General features: G+C 37.0%; 1 protein-coding gene across 3 annotated transcripts in view; it reads left to right on the forward strand.

The window, feature by feature from the left end:
* The window catches only part of CD200R1 (CD200 receptor 1), a 42,697-nt gene extending 18,666 nt beyond the window's left edge, over nt 1-24,031 (forward strand). Inside the window, exons 2-9 of one of the 3 annotated variants that reach the window (XR_009551658.1) lie at nt 4,032-4,115; nt 10,140-10,199; nt 12,594-12,911; nt 13,041-13,289; nt 16,621-16,682; nt 16,824-16,920; nt 17,719-17,758; nt 22,501-22,583. Coding sequence is in view for 2 of the 3 variants with exons in the window: in XM_060198371.1 (XP_060054354.1) it covers nt 4,032-4,115; nt 10,140-10,199; nt 12,594-12,911; nt 13,041-13,289; nt 16,824-16,920; nt 17,719-17,758; nt 22,501-22,581 (929 nt within the window). In the remaining variant the exon portion in view is untranslated. Of the gene's footprint in view, nt 1-4,031; nt 4,116-10,139; nt 10,200-12,593; nt 12,912-13,040; nt 13,290-16,620; nt 16,683-16,823; nt 16,921-17,718; nt 17,759-22,500 lie in introns of all 3 variants that reach the window. The other 2 variants (XM_060198371.1, XM_060198372.1) reach the window with 2 other exon arrangements.
* Nucleotides 24,032-24,300: the final 269 nt, after the last annotated feature.

Here is a 24,300-nt window from a genome sequence, read left to right on the forward strand (position 1 = left end):
TTATTGAGGTGGAAGGTAGAGTTTCATGGATTATTTTTTACTGGTGAATTAAAAATTTTAGATTGAAAATTCAAAGAACATCAAGACACAGAACAAGAAGGAGGGAGGAGGGAAAAGGGGAGAGAGGGAAGAGGAGGAGAAGGAGGAGAAGGAGGAGGAAGGAAAAAACACAAATGGTTCTAACAAACCAATTATCTAAATCAGCAAGGATCTATAAAATATATATATAGCGCCTCAGAGAGGGAGACAACCTTGTTCTTTTTCTGCACTTGTATCTGGTATTGTATTTGTACTAATAATCTTTGAAGTGGATGTCCAGGCAAAAAATTAAACCAGTAACCCAATAATTCGACTATAGAATTCAGACTTATACTCACTGTATTTTCCCAACCATTCCCTAATTCACGAAGTCCAGTTCTCCAGCTCTGTATTTGCTATGGTAAACTTGCAGACTTTTGAAACTTGTCAGTTTGAGGTACCAAGTGAAGAATAAAATAATTCTACTATTTGGCTCTCCTTATGTAAAATTCCAGGTGATTTCCATGTATGTCAATGTGTTGTGCTCCTTTTTAAAAATAATTGTAAATTATCAGATAGTATATGATTAAAAAAGATGAGATGTAAAAACCATAATAAGCAGTAATATTGACTTTGGATTAATTTAGTACTAACATAGGGGTTACATATCTGTAGGAAAATATCAAACTGAATATTAAAATAAACCTATAGTGTCTTCTTTCGGATATAAATGGGTCATCTTATAAGGACATAGTCAAATATTTTAGGCTACACTTTTGCCTTAAGGAATCTTTTAGATTAAAATTCATTGTATCAGACTCCTTACTGATTTCTCCCTTAAAACCCGTAGAATGAAAAGGCAAGAAGATCTTACTTCTTCTTTCCTATCTCCAGAAACAATAAGCATACCTAAACAACTGTACTTAACTATAGGATGATTCCTATTCTATTTTAGTTGACAAAAATTACTGAATCATGGGATCTTACTGAGAATGGTGAAATAACAGAAATGCTTATCTCTTAATATTTGAGTCAGTAGATCACACCAGACCAGGGTTTCACAATAGATGAAAAAGGTTTAATGTCGTAACAGAGCTCTATGTTGTTTATGAGAGCTTTCTTTTTTCCCCTCCTGGGAGGAAGTCTTTAGAGTATGAGTTTGCACAGTCATGACTAAATGATATACATTGCTCAGGTGCTTTCTCAGGCTTGATGATTTGGTAAAGGAAACTTCTGGTGCTCACAGTGAGTAAGAAGTTTCATTAGTAGTAAGTCACAAAGCAATCTTATTTTTACTGGTGATTTTGACTTGCATGGAAAGTTTTTTTTTTTTTTTTTAAACTGCTTTCACTCTTAAGGTTTTTTTTTTTTTGTATTTTGTGTTTATTCGTGTAGATCCAAGTGCTAATATAATGCATATAAAACCATATGTATCTGATATTATTTTGAATTAAACTTAGGAAGAGTTTATTTATGTACAATCCACTGTATTCATTTAAAAGGTACAGTTTGGGGAGGGGTCAGGTAGCGGCTCACCTGGCAGAGCACACATGACACTATGTGAGAGGAGACAGGTTTGAGCCCCTGGTCTCTGCCTGCGGGGGGTGGGGGTGGGGTGGGGGTTGGTAAGGATGTTCACAAGTAGTGGAATAGTGCTGCAGATGTCTCTTTTTTTCTGTCTCTCTATTCTCTTCTCTCTCTCTCTCACCTTTTATCAAGTAGAAGGAAAGGAAGAAAGAAGGAAAGAGATAAAGAAACAGAGAAAGAAAGAAAGAAAGAAAGAAAGGAAGGAAGGAAGGAAGGAAGGAAGAGATGGGGGGAACACTCACTGAAAATGGTGGAGCTGTGTAGCCACTGAGCCCTATCAGTAACCCTATTGGCCAAAAAGTACAATTTTTAAATTTTATGACTTTTCACAGTCACATATGCCTATTGATTATTACCACAAGCAAGATACAACATATTTCTATTCTTCCCAAAATATTTTCCATGTATATTTACAGTCCACTCTCATCTTTGATAATTTTTTTTTCAGATAGTGATAAGACACACACACACACACACACACACACACACACACACACACACACACACACACACACACACACGAAGAGAGTCAGATAGTCGCAGAGCTTCTCCTGGTGCTGTGGCACTCCTGTCTGGTGCTGAGGTATAGTCCTGGTTTGCTTTGCACAGCGAGGCAAGCATCTTACCTCTAGGGCTCTCTCTCGGGTCCCTGTCACCCTCTTCTTTTAAATTGATCTTTCAAATGGCTAAATTGTGAATGTTCTCATATTTTATGTGCTATCTTTTGTTAGGCACATACATTTAAAACCTGTGATTTGTCTTATCATTTTTCTTTATATTTTCCAAAGAGAAAAATTTTGAACTTTTGATTATATTTAGTTTATTAAATTTTATTTCCTGGTTTGTTCTTTTGTATGCTAAGAAATCTGTGTACATGCCTCAGTTTCAGAGGCTATCTATATGATCTTCTAGAAGCATTACAGTCAGATTTTTATATTTAAGTCAACAATACAATGTAAGCTATTTTTTTTGGTGTATATAGTATTAAGGATAAAAGTTCTTTTATATATGGGTACCTAGTATTTCTTTCATCAGTTATTGAAACAACTTCTCCTTTCTTAAATTTAGCAAGGTGTCCCTGAGATAACACAGTTATTATGTGAAAGATTTCCATGCCCAAGGCTTTGACGCTTCAAGTTCAATCCCTACATGACCAAGTTTCTAGAGCTAAGCAGTGCTCTGGTAAAGGTCGAAACCAGACACACAGAGGGATGGACGGTGGTGCACCTGGTTGAGTGCACATAGTACTAAGCGCAAAGAACCTGCACGAGAATCTGGGTTCAAGCCCCTGGCTCTCCACCTGCAGGTGGGTGCTTTACAAGTTGCAAAGCAAGTCTGCAGGTGTTCATCTTTCTCTCCCTCTCTCAACTATTCCCACTCAGATTCAGAATATATAAAACACCTGTGTCTATATACCATTTATAATTTTAAGTTTATGGAATTTCAATTTCTATGTTCTTTCAGTTTTTCTGTGTCCCCAAGGAGCACAGTGTAGCTTTGCTTTGCCAGTCTTCTTAGTATATCACTTAGGGCCTACCTAGTTCACTTTATCAGGAACTACTTGCACAAGAAAATTAGGCAACTGGAGCAGCTTACAAACTGGGTGACATGGCCAAATCATCTTATCAGGGTGAGACCATACTACTCTATCTGTAAAATGAGGAAACCATACCTTCAATATAAAGATGCTGAAATAACACATGGAAATTACAAAACAAATGTTTCCAGTGTATATACTCAAAACATGTTATTTTGAAAGAGCAGGCAGCAAATAAAATAAAATAAAATAAATAATGATAAAAAATAAAAGAACATTTCACTTAAGAAAATAATAGTCAACCTGGACATTAACCTCTTAGAGGGAAGAGGCTATTATTTGTTATGATGTTCCTGTGTCTAGGAATACGTTGACAATTAGCTGTTGCTCAAAAATGTAGACAAGCAATTCTCAGCTAAAGCTTGCCTATAAAAACTGAACTGAATGGACCATTCTGTATGTGGTGTAAGTTTAACACTACTTTGGAAAAACCTCTTTTGGCTCCATTAGCAGTATCCAAGCAGCACACCACTACTGAATTTGCTATACAGTAAAACTTTTTCTCTACAACTGAAGGAAGACCAAATGCTTATAAGTCTTATTGAAGAAAGACTTTGATTTGAGGATGAGAAGAAGTAAATGCTTTAATTTAAGTATAAAGACAAGATGTTAGTAAGAAACATTCTGGAAATAAAGTAGCACTTATACCAAACAGGCAGGAAGTTCAAGTCAAAAGTTCGTATTGGTGCAGAGTTTTCTGAAAGTTCTTTCTCCTGTTTGTTATTTTATATTTTCACTGGCAAATTTAACTCAAAAATGGTGCAAGAATGTGAATTTTAGTTGGGAGTTGTAATTATCAATACTAATGTGCTTCCTCCCTTTTTTTAAGAATGCGTAAGTGCAGGAATGGAGAATCCTGTTTCAACAAGCAACTCACTAACACAGCAAATGAACAGGCAACATCACAGTTCTGGTAATGTTTTCCTATTAGTGATAATTCTAATAAAAGAGTTCTTGGTGCTTATATAGTTTTTTACATTTTAGGTTCTTGCATTACATGTATTTATAGAAAATATTACTTAGATTCATCTATATAGTAGTGTGTTATGCTTCAAAGTGTTGATGTATTTTCATCCTGATTTAATAAAGTAAGAATTAATTTCTGCTGTATTTATTGGGGCCTCAGATATGTGCAATTCCACTGCTTTCAAGCCAATATTATTATTTTAAAAAATTTGGGGGGGGGGGTTCAGATACAACAGGAGATATCAGAGTACTGCACCACCATCCCTATTGCTATGGTATTTCTATGTAGTATCAGGGCTTGAAGCCTCGGGCCTGGCATAGGGTAAGATATGTATTTATTTACTGGGTGAGATATCTCCCAGACTCTCATTTGGAAATTATAATTTCAACTATAATTATTATAACTGAATTTAACTTTAAAATGTACTTATTTAGTATCTATTTCAAGAATGTGATAACTACACAAACCAATGAAATATTCATCTTTCCTTCAGTTTTTGAAATACAGATTATCTAACAAATTTTTTTTTAGAATTTCTTTTTTTTTTATTAATTTATTCGCTTTTTGGTGCCCTTGTTGTTTGTTTTTCTTTTTTATTGTTGTACTTATTATTGTTGTTGTTACTGATGTCATCATTGTTGGATAGGACAGAGAGAAATGGAGAGAGGAGGGGAAGACAGAGAGGGGGAGAGAAAGATAGATACCTGCAAACCTGCTTCACCGCCTGTGAAGCGACTCCCTTGCAGATGGGGAGCAGGGGGCTCCAACTGTAATCCTTATATCGGTCCTTGCGCTTTGCGCCACGTGTGCTTAACCCGCTGCACTACCGCCCGACTCCCTTATTTAACAAAATTTTTATTGTATTCAAAGTTATGTAAAAGTCTAGAGAGATTTGAAAAAAGCAGAACTTAGAAGGATGGACAGTGGAATACCCACTTGAGTGAATACTCATATACATGCTCACTGCAGGTGCCTCGCTTTCTCTTCCTCTCAGTCTTCCCTCTCTCCCTTCAACTTCTTTCTGTCTTATCTAAGAAAAATTTAAAAGGGAAAACATGGCTTCTGGGAGTAGTAGATTCATTATGCAAACAGTGGGGCCCAGCAATAACCCTGGTGGCTATTAAAAAAAAAAAGCAGAACTTAGTCTGTACTAGTGATTCATTTCCTATAACCCTGATGATCTTCCAAACTTTTGGTTGACACTATAGTTAACTTTTAGGAAAGTTTAGCACATATACTTGTTTTATTTATTTTTTTATTTTAAATTTTTTGCCTCCAGGGTTATTGCTGGGGCTCGGTGCCGACACTGCACATCCATTGATCCTGGAGGCCATTTTTTCCCCCGTTTTTTGTTGCCCTTGTTGCTCTTGTTGTCATCATTGTTATTGTTGTTATTGATGTCGTTGTTGTTGGATAAGACAGAGAGAAATAGAGAGAGGAGAGGAAGACAGAGAGGGGGAGAGAAAGATAGACATCTGCAGACCTGCTTCACCACCTGTGAAGCAACCCCCCTGCAGGTGGGGAGCCGGGGATTCCAACTGGGATCCTTACCCTGGTCTTTGCACTTCGTGCCATATGTGCTTAACCCGCTACCAGCACATATATTTGTATATAATATCTGTATCTAACATGTTATGTGCCTTATATTAAATCAAACAGAAAAATAATAATTTGGGGGTTTCAAATTATGTTTTTGTATGTACTACATATTTTTTCTAATTACACTTAATTATTCAACATATGGAAATAAAATTAGATACCAATCAACTGTAGAGTGAAATAAGTAGTGTGCTCTCAAATGAGCATACCACCACTGGGCCCAGAATAAAATAAGTAAAACAACTATGTAAATTGCATTTTAAGGGTGTAGACAATACATGAGTGTAGTTGGTTGAATGTTGGCGCCATCAAAAACAAGTGTCTACCTTGAATCTATCAGTAGTACTGTATTTGGAAAAAGATTTTTGAAGATGTTATTAAGTTTAGTCTTTGGAGATAAGATCACCCTGGAGACACCTGCATCCCTGCTTCAACAGTCCTGAAGCTTACAGGTGGAGATTGGGGGCTTGAACCTGGGTCCTTGCTCATTGTAATATGTGTGCTCAATGAGGTGTGCCAACACCTGGCCCCCATTCTTATTGTTTTTAAGTGACTGAGTTTATGGCTATATAGAATGACAGTCCTAAGAAACTAACATAATGAACAATGAAGCTTCTTTCATGCTATGCAATTTTTAAAAACATAGTTCCTATTTGTTTCAGCTTCTACATTTGTTCGTCATGAAAGTTTAATTAGATCTTTTAAGTCAGCAATGTAAAATTATATTTTTTCAGGGCCAGGCAATAGGGCACCAGGTTAAGTGAACATGGTAGGAAGCGCAAGGACTGGGCAAGGGCTCCCCACCTGCAGGGGGAGGGCCGCTTCACAAGTGGTGAAGCAGGTCTGTAGAGGTCTATCTTTCTCCCTCTCTATCTTCCCTTCCCTTATTCATTTCTCTTTGTTCTATCCAAAAAATTGGAAAAAAAAAATAGCCGCAAGAGCAGTGAATTTGTAGCGCAGGCACCGAGCGAGCCCCAGCAATAACCCTGGAGGCAATATACATATATTTTCAAATGTAGGAGAAAAATTAGAGAAAAATAATGGGACTATTTATTTATTTATTTATATCAGAGCACTGATTAACTTTAGCATATGGTGATGCTGGGGATTGAACCTGGGACCTTTGATGCTTCAGGCATGAAAGTCTTTTTTAGTAACTATTATGCTATCTCTCCAACCCTAATCCGGAGTTTTAAACATCTATTGTTCTACTTTGGTATATACAAAGCCTAAAGCAAAGTTTAAGGGGACACTTTCTATTTTTAGTGAAGACATGATAATTACTGTAAAATAGTCATTCTAAATGAGCTATGTGTCATCAACATAATAAACCTAAAGGATTCATATATGAGCAATTAAATAAGTTTGAAAAACATTTCTACAATTAAAAAAATACAGAAACCTATATGTCAACAACTATATTGTAAACCACTAAGCTCCCAGTACAAGGTGGGGAAATGGAGCAAGAGTATTTGTGAAAACAAGCATATGTTTTTCTTTACTAGAAACTGTTGTTTTATACACGGGTATGTTTCAGCTTGTGAGTTTATTTCTGTTATGAGAAGTGGCAGGGTTAACTTACTGTTTTCCCTTTTCAAAGTATTTGTTGGAAGGTGGTAGATTTTGACTGTAGAGAAGTTGGTATATGGATTTAGAGGCAGATTTCTGCATGCACTGTTTTTCTGGAATGCCTTTGAAAACTTCAGCCCATAGGGATGTCACTGACATTCAAAATGCTTGAAAAATTCATTCAAATAAATTATGAAGATACCAATTTATTTAACTCTTTCTCCTTCCTTCCTCCTTCCCTCCCTCTCTTCCTTCCCTCCCTCCCTCCCCTCTTTCTTTTTCTTTCTTCCTTTCTCTCTCTCTCTCTCTCTCTCTCTCTCTCTCTCTCTCTCTTTCTTTCCCTGAGCATTGCTCTGCCCGGCTTCAGGTGGTACAGGGAATTGAACCTGGGACTGTTGCACTGAGAGTCTCTTTGCATAGATATTATGCTATCTCCCCTGGTCAAGACCATGCTCTTCCTAACATAATTCAACTGCAGTGAAACATTGATTTAATTCTATTTGATAAGGACTAATAATGTAGCCTAATAATGTCATGATTTTCAGACATGAAGGCTAGAATGAGAAGCCACTGAGATGGAAACAGTTTAACAGTTCAGAGTAAGCAAAGCATTTACTGTGTCACAATAGGTGACAATCTATAGTGCATATGAGGTAAAATAAAGACTGGAAGAAAAAAACTTTAAGTATTCCTTTAAAAGATCTATTAAGGGAGTTGGGCTGTAGCACAGCAGGTTAAGTGCAGATGACGCAAAGCACAAGGACTGGCGTAAGGACCCTGGTTCAAGCCCTGGCTCCCCACCTGCACGGAGTTGCTTCACAAGTGGTGAAGCAGGTCTGCAGGTATCTGTCTTTCTCTCCCCCTCTCTGTCTACCCCCATCTCTCTCCATTTCTCTCTGTCCTATTCAACAATGACAACAACAACAATAATAATAACTACAATAAAACAAGGGCAACAAAAGGGAATAAATAAAGAAATATTTTTTAAAAAGATCTATTAAAGATGAGTTCTTCCAAGTTCCCATTTTTGTAGTAAGGAGTAGATCTCAGGACTGCAGAAGCCCAAAGACCCTTGTCCCTCTTCTGCTAGGGTGACCTTTGTCCATCATGACTGCTACATGCTGATTAACAGTCACTCTCAGGAAAGAAAAAAACATAGTAGTTTTCTCACTCAAAAGAGTTCTACCAGGTGACCTCAATACTTACCCCATTTTACATAAGGTGAGGAGTGGAAGAAAGTAAGAAAGGGAGGAAGGAATGAAGAAGTATGGGCTAGGAGAGAGGAAGGGAGATATTAGTTATACTAGTGATAGAATAGGATATTTGCTTAATTTGAGAGAGAGATTGGGGTAGTCAGTGTAGATTTAATCTATTTTTAAAAAGTAATGCCTTTGGATGAATGCTCAATAGATGCTTATTGTTTTATTTTCAACTGTGTTAAATGAAAGAAGTTAAAGCATACAAAACACTGTTCTTTGACTTACTTCAGAGCCAGCAAACTATAAACTCCAGGGACAAAATTGAGCCAACTAGGGGGGCACATGGTGGTGTACTGGGTTAAGTGCATGTAGCACAAGCATCCACTCAAGGATCCCATTTTGAGACCCTGCTCCCCACCTGCAGGGGGGTGTGTATCACTTGATGAACGGTTAAACAGGTCTGCAAGTGTTATCTTTCTCCCTGTCTATCTCCTCTCCCCTCTCAACTTCTCTTTGTCCTATCCAATAAAATAGAAACAAAACAAAACAAAACAAAACAAACAAACAAACAAAAAGGTCTCCAGGAGCAGTGGCTGTGTAGAGCGGGCACAGAGCCCCAGTGATAACCCTAGAGAAAAAAAAAAGATTCAACTGCACATTTTTCTAAATAGTGAAATGTATTGGAAGAAAACCATACCCTTTTGTTTATGTACTATATATGATTTTTTTTTTCTGCAACACCAGAGATGCATACTTACAACAGCAACTGTATGAACCACAAAGCCTCAAATGTTTATTCTTTGGTCCTTTGTAGAAAAAGTGTCCAATTCTGATGTTTCTCTTCCAGAACCCTACTTCACCTAACTTGTATCCTTTATTCCTAGTAATTTTTTCCTAGATTTTTTCCTCCCAGTGCTTCCAAAACTTAATAACATATTTATACAGAATATTTATTTATCAATATTTAGACATCAGGGATATTGCTGGGGCTCCAAGCCTACATGGTGCCACCACAATTCCTGGCGACCATTATATATATATATGTATTTTTTTAAATTTTATTATTTTTTTAAAAGATTTTTTAAGTTTTATTTCTGAGAAAGATAGGAGGAGAGAGAAAGAACCAGACATCACTCTGGCACATGTGCTGCTGGGAATCAAACTCGGGACCTCATGCTTGAGAATCCAAAGCCTTATCACTATGCCACCTCCTGGACCACATATTTATTTATTTTTGATAGAGGGTGAGGGACAGAAAGAGATAGAGACAAAGAGAAGAGACACCTTTAGTGTTGCTCAACTGCTTGCGAAGCTTCCCCATTACAGTGGGGACCTGGGGCATGAGCCTGGGTTCTTGTGCATGTTGATGTATGTATTCTGCTGGGTGAACCAACACCTGGCACTTTGGGTGATTTTCAAACATTAACCTATTTTTCTTCTTAATGATGGAGTTACATCTACTTTCAGTTTTGTAAGAATTTTTTGTATAATTTAATTATCATGAACTGTTTTTAAAATGTGATTTGTATAAGTTTTATGAGGAAATAGTAACATTATTTTTATTTAAATACATAAACTTCATTTCAATAATTTTATTTTCTAGATTCCATAGCTAGTTCATCTGTGAATACACAAGGGAGCAGTCAAACACCTCCTGCAGAAGGTAGTATTCCTTTTTTTGTCTTGTTTTAATTTAGAGATAAGTAATGAAGGGATGGAATGTTTAACTTCCTTAGAAATATAGTTGATGGTCTCAGGGACATCCTTGAATACTATTGAGGAATATGATAACCAGAATTTTTGGTATGAGGTGTCCTAACTTACCCTTCCTTTCCTCACACAAAACACAATTGAAAGTTGTGCAGTTTTCTCTGTCAGGCACTATACAAGGCTTTATGGGAAGCATGCAGATAAGCAAAAATGTCAGAGAACCCTCAAGATGTTTAGCCTTGTGGGGGAACTAAGAAAAGAGCACATAGAAACCAGAGTAGATAAGCACTCACATCAAGTGTACCAGGAGTCTAGAAGAGGAATTAGTTAAGTACCAAGGCTTGGAGAAAGCTTCAGAGAGGATTCATCATATGAATTGGAACTTAAAGGAAGAATAGTACTGATATTTAATAGACAAAGAGCTTTTCTGTAGGACATCTTGAAACAATGTGAGGAGAAACATAGAAATGCAATTTTGCTTGGTGTTTTCATTCGGGAGTATGGAAGCAATATAAATATGACAAAAAATTACACTGGAAAGACAAAACAAATACAAAGGCATGTAAACATTTTCTTGTGCTGTTTGGTGGCTAATCACCTAGTCTCAGCATGTCCCTGTCAAACACAGACACATGTCAATTTATTTAAATATATGGGCTTCTGCATTGGAAGACCCTTGCTGTCTTAATTTGAAACATGGAAAAAACAAGTCAACTGTATTTCTTTACAATAATGTATAGAAGCAAATTCTTACTGAATGAAGTTCATAGCTGATCTGTCTGGGAGCTCATTAGAGGGAAGGAAATCTCATATAAAAGCCAGATTTGAGTAGCTAGGGATTTTCAAGTCTGCTCTCACAGGTTTAGCACCTCTCTGGCACTACATATACCAGAGTGCTACTCTTGTCTCTTTTTTTCCTTTTCCCTATGCCTGTCTCTTGAAATAAGTAACAGAATAAATCTTAAAAAGAGAGGGGGCTATATTTGTAGTATCACCCATTAACTCATTCTCAATAAAATTCTTTTTAATTATATACTGAAGAAAACATTCTTTTTTCATTCTTGGTTTTACATGCCATAATACATCTTTAGGAGAATAAATACTTCCTAGCATTTCTTGTCACAGTATGGGATGGTTAAACTGAGTAAATTACAAATAACTTTTAAATTTATTGGTTTTTATGACTTTGTGATTTTCTAAATAAAAATTAAACAAGAATTTTAACTTGTATTATCTTAGTGTCATCTTAGACATTTTTACTGAAAGCACCCTAAAATTTCCCACATTCATATTTGTCCTGAAGTGCCAGTTTTAGGGTACTTCTAATGTTATTCATGTTTCCATTTTTATCAAAAATGTTGGAAGAGAAAAATTGCTTCGAGTATTCTCCTTATTTTATTTTTTCATTATTACATAGGAACAGAGAGACAGAATGACAGGGAAAGAGATTACAGCATTGAAGCTTCTTTCATTGTGGTGGGAGTTGAACTTGAATCTGGGTCATGCAACACACTATCCAAGTGAACTATTTTACTGACCCTGTTGTCTTTCTGAGGAATATGAGTTGTATAAAATCTGTTAGTTACTAAAATATTAGGTTAATTTACTTTTAAAAGCTTTTAAATTTTTTTTATTATCCTTATTTATTGGATAGAGACAGCAAGATATTGAGAGGAAAGGGGTGATAGGGAGGGAGACAGAGAGACAACTGCAATACTGCTTTGCCAATCACAAAACTTTCCCCCTGCAGGTGGGCACCAGGGGCTTAAACCTGGGTCCTTGTGCATTGTAACATGAGCACTCAACCAGGTGCGCTACCACCTGGCCCCTAAAAGTTTTATTTATTTATTTTTAATGATAAAAAGAGAGAGCAGATTACCCAGAGCACTGCTCAGTTCTGACATATAATTATGCTTGGAATTGACCTGGGGTTCCTGGAGAATCACCAAAATGTAAGTCTAGTGCTCCAATGCTGAGACATTTCCTGTTCTAATATTAGGCTTAGAATTTCATTTTTATCTTGACTTAGAATTTTGTTTTATTACCTTGTCTTATGGACAACAAATCTTAATTTATTTTAAAATACTTTAAAAAGGTTGTCATACACATACTATGTCTTATTTTCCTAATGATACACAATACAGTAGAAAGTTGATTAATCTTTGGTTGAGTTTAAATTCATGTATATGACATGAATATTAATTATTAAGTAAGTTTAACATTTCTGGAGTAAGTTCACCAGCAAAATAATGTTCTAGAACTTGTTATAACATGCTATGGATATATTCAACATATAAAGTTCTTTATCAAGCTTTTCTTTTATTACTCTGTGTGTGTGTGTGTCCAGCTACTACTTCACTGCTTGCACATTTGGATACGAAGGTTGTGCTCTCTTGTCCTCGAGTTACACTCACAAATTTAGTAGTAGCAACCTGGGAAATAACCATCAGAGATAAGCTTCCCTGCACGCTGGCCTACAGGAAAGATAAAAATGAGACCAACAAAAGTAATTGCACTGATGAGAGAATAACCTGGGCCTACAGACCTGATGAGAATCCTGCCCTTCTGATTCATCCAGTCACAGATGCTTATGAAGGTCGTTACATTTGTAACCTTGTAACAGCGGAGGGGAATTTCCAACACACATATCACCTTCAAGTGTTGGGTAAGAAACATCATAGACTATGGTATATCAGATAGCAAGCTTTGGTCTTTCAGATAACTGAAAAGCCTGGCTCTCTGAGTTTCAAATCCCTTGTGTTAGGACTGAGGCATTTTCTCTACATCTCTGCAGTGCCCCCTGAAGTCACCCTGTATCTACTTGAGAACAGAACTGCAGTGTGCCAGGCAGTTTCAAGGAAGCCGGCTGCACAGATCTCCTGGACTCCAGAGAGAGACTGCACCACTGAACCAGTAAATCGAGACAACCATACTGTGACTGTACAGAGTAAATGCTATTGGGCAGAAAGTAATGCATCTACTGTGATCTGCTCTGTCTCTCACTGGACTGGCAACAAAAGTCTGTTCATAGAGCTGGGCCAAGGTCAGTCATATTACTTTAAGAAGAAAAAAGGAAAGTGTGCAAAGAAATTTCATTCAAGGATTTTCTTTATACTCTCCAAGTTTCTCCTTCTCCCATTCTAAAAAGAAAGAGCAAAATTATATGGAAATTTGTTGAAAAATATCACATTATAGAATGTAATTTCTTTTTAATGTTTACATCTGTATTAGCAATAATTTGGCTTTTTTTTTTTTTAGTTTCATACAGGTGCACTTTAAGCGAATATTTAAAGTTTTAATTAAAGGACAAAGTCACTCAAATAAACTTAAACAGTTTTTATCATGGTAAAATCTTTAAAAAAATTTATTTATTCTCTTTTGTTGCCTTTGTGTTTTATTGTTATAGTTATTGATGTTGTTGTTGTTGGATAGGACAGAGAGAAATGGAGAAAGGAGGGGAAGACAGAGGGGGAGAGAAAGACACCGGCAGACCTGCTTCACCGCTTGTGAAGCGACTCCCTTGTAGGTGGGGAGCCGGGGGCTTGAACCAGGATCCTTAAGCTGGTCCTTGCACTTTGCACCGCGTGTGCTTAACCTGCTGCGCTACAGCCCGCCTCACAGTAAAAATCTTTCTCTGTGAGGTTTTACAGTGAAAATTTTGGATGTTATTTAATAAAATCTATGATTCAAATCATCACTACTCGTTTTTTCTACAAATTTCCTTTTTTCAGTAACTTTATTTTTCTTGGACTTGCAATTGCTTGACTTTTTTGTTTATTAAAATGCATATCATTGTCACTTAAAAAACTAGAAGACATCTTAGTACTTATTTCCATATGGCCAGCTTTATTTGGTGATCTGTCAGCTCCATCTTTTTTCTTTTTTAAAGAATTTATTTATTTATTCATGAGAAAGACAGGAGAGAGAAAGAACCAGACATCACACTGGTACATGTGCTGCCAGGGATTGAACTCTGGACCTCATGGTTGAAAATCCAATGCCTTATCCACTGCACCACCTCTCAGACCATGCCCTATCTTTTTTTCTTATGATATCTCACTTTGAGTAAATATTTTCATGCTTTTAGTCTAATCAGGTCTACTTGCTCACTAGTCCTGCTGATCAGCTGTTTTAAATACTCTTCTTCTCTATTTGATGATACATGTATTACATCTGAGTTCTTTCATCCTTCTAGAAGTCTGTTTTTCTTTGAATTTTTTGTTCTACACAGAAGACTTTCCTTATCTCTTTGACAACAAGTAAGCATTCAAAATTGAACTGATTGGAGCTCATCTTATCTGTGAGTAGGATAATCAATTAACTCCTATTAGAATGGAAGGATTGAAGTTTTTCTTTTCTTTCAGGTGGGGATTCCTATTTTGTCTTCTCTGAAGTTTTTCTTTTCCTCCCAAGAATGTTTAGACTCTGTAGAAAATGACTCTCTAGTCTTTTATCTGAGAGGTGTGGGGGAAGAGAGAAAGAAAGAGTGACAGGAGAGAAAGGGAGAGAGAGCACTCTAGTAGTTCTAGAAGCAGGGAGGAAGAGAGGAGAAAGAGAGAAACGTTTCAAAACTTGGACTTTCTGTGCATACCTCTCTGTCTAGTTTTTTTTTGTTGTTGTTGCTGTTGGGTTCAAAGAAACATCTTCTCCCACATTGTACACAGTAATACCTTATACAGGCAATATTACAGAACAATAATATAATCAGTGTTGAACACTACTGTACCTCACAAAACAGTAATTTAAGAGGAATATGATATGCCTAGTCTTGTGTAATTTAAGAATACTACAAATGTAACTGTTTTTACTTATCTAAATTGATAACATTCACAAGAATATAACTTTGTGCTTCTCTTGACTACAGTAGCAAGATAACCCAAGAGAAAAAATTACCTTTATCTCTGTGTTCTAATTCATCTCTACATTATCTCTGAATCTTAATTTTGTAGTCTCTCAATTATCTCTGGACTGTGCTTCCTCTTTGCTGCTGGTTGAAAGGTTTGTTATCATAGGGTAAGAGAGGTAGCCTATTTTTTAAAAATTTTGTTTATTTAGTAATGAGAGAGATAGGATGGGAAGAGAGAGAGAAAGAGAGAGGGGGGAGAGAGAGAGAGAGAGAGTCAACCAGGCACCACTCTGATACATGTCCTGCTACAGATCAAACTTCGGACTTCATGCTTCAGAGTCTAACATTTTATCCACTGTACCACCTCCCAGACCACTCGTACTTGTTCTAAATACAGACTTTTAAAGAAGCTCCAAACTGTTAACCCACACTTCAGCCCTCCCAGTCAGATTCCTTACACTCATTCCTGCTCTAAAATGTTTCTAGATATCTGTGGGTACTAAGATTTTTAACTTCTGCTCAAAATGATCTGCCATTCCTCCATTAATTTTATACCAGATTGAAATCTTTCGTCTACTCTTGTCTTCATGGTTCTTTTTGTTTTTCTCAACCCTAAACTTTAATACATTTCTGTACTGATTTTTTTTTTTTTTAAGAATGGAAAAACACATGTTTAAATTAAATTACCATTGTTGAATATCCATTTTTCTTCTTTTAAATCAATGACATTTGTATTCACTAAAGACTTGCAGGAACAAAATGCAGAAAGAGAAAAAGAATTTTTTTTTGGAAAAATACTTAATGTAAAAAGAAATAAGTATTTTAAGGTGATAATGTGTTTCTGGGAGAAAATGGGTTTAATAGTCTTTACTGAAAAGATAAATGGTATCCTGGTGATATGTGAAGTCTGACTACCCACTGTTGTAGCACGATAATCTCATTTGTAGACTCTCAGAATGGAAGGACCATCTAGTGCATCTACTTAACACTTAGTGTGGGTGTTGGGGTTTCTTTATGTCTTCCTTTCAGGTCAAGTCATCAGTCTCTTGTAGTACATATTCATGAAAGAGTGTTAATTTGAAAGACAGAGCTCCAAAAACAATGTAGATTTATTTTGTTTTTATAAATTCAGTGTAAATTTAGTATGCTTCAAAATCTTTTTTTTCAACCATTAGTATTTTTTTAAGTATCATTAGGTTACAAGATTTTTCATGATCTAGGAGTATAGTTTCATGTTTTTTCAAATGTATGTTACCACATCATGCCCACCACCAAATTACCAATATTTCTCCATCCCAGTTCACTGGACCCCCTTCACCTTTACCTTTCATCCCCCTTCCCCTCTGGTAACCTCTGTTTTATTTGTTCAAGGTTTTGGGATGGGGGGGGGGGAAAGATGAGTGAAGCCAAAGATTTTTCCTTTTTTTGTCCTTTTGACCTCTGTTTGCCAGCCCAAGAGTGGGTTACAGTACTCTTTTTTGGTGTCACCCTGACCACCCCTTGCTCTTCCTTTCCATGGATGCCCTAGATATCCTACCTTCTCTGGAGAATCCCAGGTTGAAAGCTGCTTCTTTTTGGAGCTCACACCAGGTATTGTCTCCAAGTCACCATCTTGCCTCCTTCTCGCCCTTTCTTTATATAGCTTGAGAGCTCATTTCTTTTTGGTGCTGAATAATAATCAGTTGTCTGGTGCCACAGTTGAATCATATGTTTCTGTGTTTCTGTTTGCAGGTAACAAGACAGACTTCATTAAAATTAGCATCCTCTCTATTTCTGCTGTTTTGCTTGTCGCAGGATCCATTTATCTGTTGAAAATTTGTGTCTGCAGGTATTGACTGAATTTATATTAACTAGAAAGAGGGTATTGATATAGAATTAATGGACTGAGTCAAATTAAAATTTTTGTATTAATATTTCTTTAAAAAATATTTATTCTCTTTTGTTGCCCTTGTTGTTTTACTGTTGTAGTTATTATTGTTGTTGTTATTGATGTTGTCATTGTTAGATAGGACAGAGAGAAATGGAGAGAGGAGGGGAAAACAGAGAGGGGGAGAGAAAGAAGACACATGCTCATCTGCTTCACCACTTGTGAAGTGACGCTCCTGCAGGTGAAGAGCCGGGGACTTGAACCAGGATCCTTACACAGGTCCTTGCGCTTTGCACCACCTGCGCTTAACCCACTGCACTACCGCCCAACTCCCAACTATTAATTTTTCTATAACCAAGATGAATGTCCTGAAGGTATTAGATGTAGCCTAATCTGAATTAGACAAGCATGTAAGCATAGCGAATTAGGCCTAGAAAAGGATCTTTGAAGAGACAGTGCATGCTAATTTCTTATTTTGGATCTGAATTCCAGTTTATTTAATTTAGCAAAAAGGATGCATGCTTACATTCCATTATATCAAGCATCTGTTGCATAATTTCACTTCCCTTTTAAGTCATGATCATCCTATTTGGTTGTATAACTATAAGGAACTTTCTCTACTCATTTCTGGTAGCTCATTTCTGAATTGTTTCTAACAAAACAAATCACAAATGTCAATAGAATAATGACCTGTTTTTCTACTTCTAATCTAAATTATGATATTTTATGCATTGAATTAATATTATTTTAATTTTACAGAAAATGTAAACGGAAGAAACTAGAAGTTGACTTTGAGCAGGTAAGGTGAGATTAAAAAAGATATTTTTGGGGAGTTGGGTTGTAGTGCAGTGGGGTAAGTGCAGGTGGCACAAAGCACAAGGACCCGCCTAAGGATTCCGGTTCAAGCCTCTGGCTCCCCACCTGCAGAGGAGTCCCTTCACAGGCAGTAAAGCAGGTCTGCAGGTGTCTATTTTTCTTTTCCCCTCTCTGTCTCCCCCTTCTCTCTCTATTTCTCTCTATTCTATCCAACAAGGACAACATCAATAATTACAACAATAATAACTGTAACAAGGGCAACAAAAGGGAATGAGTAAATAAATATTTTAAAAAAATTTTAAAAAGATATTTTCAAATTTTGAAGACATTTTTATCTGAACCTCTAGTCACTTAGTTTGTAATTTGCTTCAATAGTGTTTTATTGAAAGGGAAAAATTCTAGTTTTATAACACTAGTACTATGTGTAATGTATCTTTAAAAAATTTTTATTAGTGATTTAATATTAATGTACAAAATTACAAATCAACAGGGATGTAATTCCACACTGTTTTCACCACCAGAGTTCAAGATCCCCAATCCCTCAATTGTAAGCTACAGCAGTTTTCCCAAGGTTGTAAACTGTATTTCCCAAGGTTGTATTCTTTCTTTCTTTCTTTTTAAGTTCCTGAAGAAAATTCTTTCCATACTGTTCTTCAGGGCTTATTTATTTATTTATTTATTTATTTTTATTATTGGATAGAGACAGAGAGAAATTGAGAGGAGAGGGGGAGATAGAGAGGGAGAGAGACAGAGACACCTGCACCCCTGCTTCACCACTTGTGAAGCTTTCCCCCTGCAGGTGGGGACCAAGGGCTTAAACCTGGGTTCTTGTGCACTCTAATGTGTGTGTTTAACCAGGTGCACCAAAGCCTGGCCCCAGGTTGTATTATTTTTTACAACTATCTATCTATCTATCTATCTATCTATCTATCTATATTTATATATATATGGTCTCATCTTCACTTCCTTCCCAAGTTACACATAACCCTATTACTATGTCCAAATATTCTTCTCTTTTTCCTCTTCTCTCTCCAGGTCCTGGTGAAGTTGGGGTTCAGAGCCCTCTGACCCGCTTTCCCCTATCACTTCTCCCCCACTGGGAGTATGGTTCAAAATTATTTTAGGGAAGTTCACTTATTTTGTAAACTACCTAGCAAGTCCTATTTATATACCACCGAAGTCCATAGTTTTGTTTCTTGAATTGCATCCTACAAAAAACACCATGTTTGCCTCTTTTGCATTATAATTGGTGTTCTGTCTTCCATGAAATCACCTCTAATTCTTGAATTCCCTTTTAAAGTACCATTGTCATTTTTATCTTAACCAGGTTTTAATACTTATCCTACCCCCTTAATTTTTTTTTTTAACTTTTGATGTTATCTCTTTTTTTTATTTATTTAAGAAAGGAGACATTAACAAAACCATAGAATAAGAGAGGTACAATTCTGCACAATTCCTATAACCCGATCTCCACATCCCACCCCCTTCCCTGATAGCCTTCCCATTCTCTATCTCTCTGGGAGTATGGATCCAGGGTCGTTGTGGGTTGCAGAGGGTAGAAGGTCTGGCTTCTGTAATTGCTTCCCCGCTAAACATGGGCATTGACTGGTCAATCCATACTCCCAGTCTGTCTCTCTCTTTCCCTAGTAGGGTGGGGCTCTGAGGAAGTGGCGCTCCAGTACACATTGATGGGGTCGTCTGTCCAGGGAAGTCTGGTCAGCATCCAGAACCTGGTGGCTGAAAAGAGAGTTAACATACAAAGCCAAACAAATTGTTGAACAATCATGGACCTAAAAACTGTAATAGTGCAGATGAAGTGTTGGGGGTATTCCCTGCATGCTCTTGTGTACTTCTGCTTTCAGGTATATATTTTTCCCCTAGTTTATGGGCACGGGTGAACCTATGCTCTATCTCAGGGGACCTGGACTGTATCTAGGTTTGGGGACTTTATTGGGGAGTGGAACACCTGGAATGGAATTAGAAAATACTATGAAAGGAAAGGTCTCACCCGAGTGATGAAGCTGAAGGGTTGTCATCCCACACCTGAAGTCTCTGGTCACAGTCTGAAGTGAAGCATGCTGAGGTGGCACTCGTTGTGTTGATTAGGTTGCGATCCGCGGATGCAATATTGTTTGATTTGAATTGAGAGCAGCATGCAGAAAAGTGGGCCCCACCCTAAGGTTCCAGGACTGGGGGAAATATAGGCTCTATAGTGGAAATGTGAGGTTCCTGTTGTCTTACGGTTCAAGAAGACAATGGATAGTTATTGTTATCATCACATTATTTGGTGATAAGGTTAACTTTGGAAAGTCCCTTTGATAGGGTTTGGGGTATAGTACCCAGCATCTTGTATATAGCTGTGCTGTTGGTTGCTTCTGTTCTCCCTGGTCTAGGCTTTTGGGAGAGAACGTATCAAAGACAGCCTATGCATTAAAAAGACTCAGTCTATGTTTTAAGAAGTTCTAGACATATCATTAGTTTTTTTGCCTCTCATATTAATTAAATAGTGGTTTATATAATGTTTAAACTTTAATAGGATTGTACATAAACACCACTCCCACCACCAAAAGACTGTGTCCCATCCCCACAACCCACCCCTGCCCCCCTACCCTCTGCCGTGCCGGGAAGCCCAATGGCCACCCTTCCCTTCACTACAGTGTTTTTACATTGGTGCCCTGCTCTCGATTTAATCAGATCCTGCTTTTAGTTTCCCTTTCTGTTCTTCTTTCTCAACTTCTGTTCTTCTTCTAGCGTTTGCCCTTCTTCCGTAGCCAGTCAACAGAGTCAGGTTGAAAGCTGTCAGGAGCTGCTTGTTGCTGGCTTTGAAAGTGACTGGGATCCATGTGGATTCAGTCGGCTAGGAAGGATCGTCAGTTTCCCCAATGAATGGGTACTTACAGGATGCACCACGAGAAGGTCGATCCAATGCATCAACTTCTGTTGATGAGTGGGGACATCCCATACTCATCTTTATCTTTCTGACTTAGCTCACTTAACATAATTCCTTCTAGCTCTGTCCAAGATGGGTCAGATAAGGTGGGCTCATTGTTCTTAATAGCTGAATAGTAATCCGTTGTGTATATGTACCACAACTTTCTCAGCCACTCATCTGCTGTTGGGCACCTGGGTTCCTTCCAGGTTTTAGCTATTATGAATTGTGCTGCTATGAACATAGATGTATACACATCTTTTTGGTTGGGCATTATGGGATCCTTGGGGTATATCCCCAGGAGAGGAATTACTGGATCATATGGAAGGTCTATGTCTAGCCTTGTGAGAGTTCTCAGACTGCTCTCCAGAGAGGCTGGACCAATTTACATTCCCACCAGCAGTGTAGAAGGGTTCCTCTGTCCCCACAGCCTCTCCAACATTTGTTGCTGCTGTCCTTTTTGATGTATGTCATTCTCACAGGAGTGAGGTGGTATCGCAATGTTGTCTTTATTTGCAACTCTCTGACAATCAGTGACCTGGAACAGTTTTTCATATGTTTGTTAGCCTTTTGGATCTCCTCTGAAGTGAATGTCTTGTTCATATCCTCTGCCCATTTTTGGATGGGGTCATTTGCTTTTTTGGTTCTAAGTTTGCTGAGTTCTCTGTATATTTTGGTGATTAGTTTCTTGTCTGATGTTTGGCATGTGAAGATCTTCTTCCATTCTGTGAGGGGTCTCTTTGTGTGATAGTTTCTTTGGCTGTGCAGAAGCTTTTCAATTTGATGTAGTCCCATTGGTTTGTTTCTGCTTTAGTCTTCCTTGCAAATGGGTTTGATTCATCAAAGATGTCCTTGAGGTGTAGGTGGGAAAGTGTTTCACCAATGTTTTCCTCTAAGTATTTTGATAGTTTCCGGTCTGACATCCAGGTCTTTGATCCATTTGGAGTTGATTTTTGTTTCTGGTGAGATAAGGTGGTTCAATTTCATTCTTCTGCATGTTATAACCCAGTTTTCCCAGCACCATTTATTGAAGAGAGCCTCCTTCTTCCTTTTAATACTTTGGGCCCCCTTATCAAAGATTAGATGTCCATAGGTGTCCCCCTTAATTTTTATAGACATCAACCTATTAAACTTTTGTTCCTCTTCTTTCAAATGCTTTTCATATCATTTTATTCATCTCCATTCTTTTTTTTTTTTTTTTTTTTATTCCTCCAGGGTTATTGCTGGGCTCGGTGCCTGCACCATGAATCCATCGCTCCTGGAGGCCATTTTTCCCCCCTTTTGTTGCCCTTGTTGTTGTAGCCTCGTTGTGGTTATTATTGTTGCCATTGTTGATGTTGTTCATTGTTGGATAGGACAGAGAGAAATGGAGAGAGAAGGGGAAGATAGAGAGGGGGAGAGGAAGATAGACACCTGCAGACCTGCTTCACCACCTGTGAAGCGACTCCCCTAAAGGTGGGGAGCTGGGGGCTCGAACGGGATCCTTAGGCGGGTTCTTGCACTTTGCGCCGCATGCGCTTAACCCACTGCGCCACCACCCGACCCCCTCATCTCCATTCTTACTTTCACACAAAGCTTTATCATTTGACACAAAGCTTAAGCAAATAAATATTCTTATATAAAATATTAATAAGCCTTACTCTACTTTTATATAAACCCAGAGACAATAATAAGAGTACTCTTGGTATATTCATTCTAAGGCCATGGCACCTGTTAAAAACATGAGTAGTTTCTGTAATGATTTCTGGATTTTTAAAATTGATTTTAACTTTGAATTTTTTTAAAAAATTTTTTAGGATGAAATGCAGCCGTATGCTAGCTACACAGAGAAGAACAACCCACTCTATGATACTGCAAATAGGGTGAAGATATCTTAAACATTACAACGTGAAGCTGATGGAAAAGGTCTTCTCCATACTTAAAATTTACTGGAGATTTAGATTGAAATTGTAGAACAATTACTGTTTTGACTTTCTTAGCGTTTTAGAAGGGAAGGCCAGTTAACTTCTTGAAATTTCTTAGACGTCAGAGAGTCATTTTAAAGTATTTATATTTCTACCTTTACTCAGTTGATTTTTAAAAGAATCTTAAGGAATAGTAACTGGTATTCTGAAGAAATGATAAGTACAGAGAATCCACATGCTCATTATATAATTTTCAATTTGTTCATTATGGTAGGTAATGGAAATCAAGTTTTCTTGAGAAACAATGGTGAGGAGGAGAAATCAAGATATTAATGATAACATCCCATAATGCTCTTTGTACTTGTAAGAGTTAATAATACAGTATATCTTGGAAGTTTTCTATCAATGCAAGCAGAACTACCTCATTTTCATTTTTATAGCTGTATAAACTTCCATTGTATAGTTATGTCAGAATTACCCATAGCCCTACTGTTAAACACTTACATTGTTGTATTTTCTCATGCTAAACAATTCATTGCATAATGTGTCTTACAGATTTACTTCTTCGTATTTGTTTATATTTGTAAAACAATTCTCTTGAGTAGAATCACCAAACCACAGGGTTTGTACATTTATTGATTTGTTGAATAGCATTGATTTATATTTGCACCAACCATGTTTTAATGTCTTTCCATACATATCTGTTTTCATGTTAGCAAGATAAGATTTCACTCTTGATAATCAACCAGTTAGTCAATATGATTATAAATATACAATAATTATACTATTTAATAAAGCTGGGATGTTTCTCTGTCATGCTGTGGAAGAGAGAATGAGAGAACATGTGTGAGGACATTAGCTTCTCATAAACTCACATTTCTGTGGAGGGACTGATACCTATCATTGTGTAGGTGTGATAAACTAGCAATATGTCTTATGGTATACTTTTTTTTTTTTCTTCTTTCTTTCTTTTTTTTTTTTTTTTTTTAGGTAGAGGCAGATTGAGAGAATGAAAGAGACCATAGTGTCAAAGCCTCCTTCAAAGTGGTGGAGGTCAGGCTTAAACATAGATCGGGCAAACTGCAAAAGAGCACACTATCCAAATGAGCTATTTTGCTGGGCCTATGTTGTACACTTTATAGTGACATGTTATCAAATAACAAATGTTCATTGATGATGTCAGCATCTAAGTATGCATTGCAGGTACAAGTACCTACTACGTCTATATGCTAAGAAATGTCCATGGGATTAAATGACTCTCCCCTCCGTTTTTCTATAGAACTAGGTAGTGGGAATGCTTATTTGACATAATTTTAATATTATAAAATGTCTTTTATTTATGAAGTATCATGAAAAAATAAGAATAAAAAACATTAAAATTCTACATTATGGTAAAAAATTAAAGTCTTCATTCCTTAATTATATCATTAGTGTTAATATTATCCTTACCCCACAACTTTTGGCTATTCTTTGCTTTATTCATAAAAGAATTTTAAATCTTGCTTGGATATGAAACTGGTGTAATGAGACCTAGCACACAGCATTTTGACCAAACTAATTTTACCAGTACCAGGTAATTTTACCAGTACCTGGTAATTTTACCAGTATCAGATAAAGAGAGACAGGGAGGGAAAAGCAGAGAAAAAGGAAGATACACCACAGCACCATTCCACCATTTGTGGAACACCCCCT

The sequence above is a fragment of the Erinaceus europaeus genome, chromosome 9 (genome assembly GCF_950295315.1).
Source record: "Erinaceus europaeus chromosome 9, mEriEur2.1, whole genome shotgun sequence".
NCBI lineage: Eukaryota > Metazoa > Chordata > Mammalia > Eulipotyphla > Erinaceidae > Erinaceus > Erinaceus europaeus.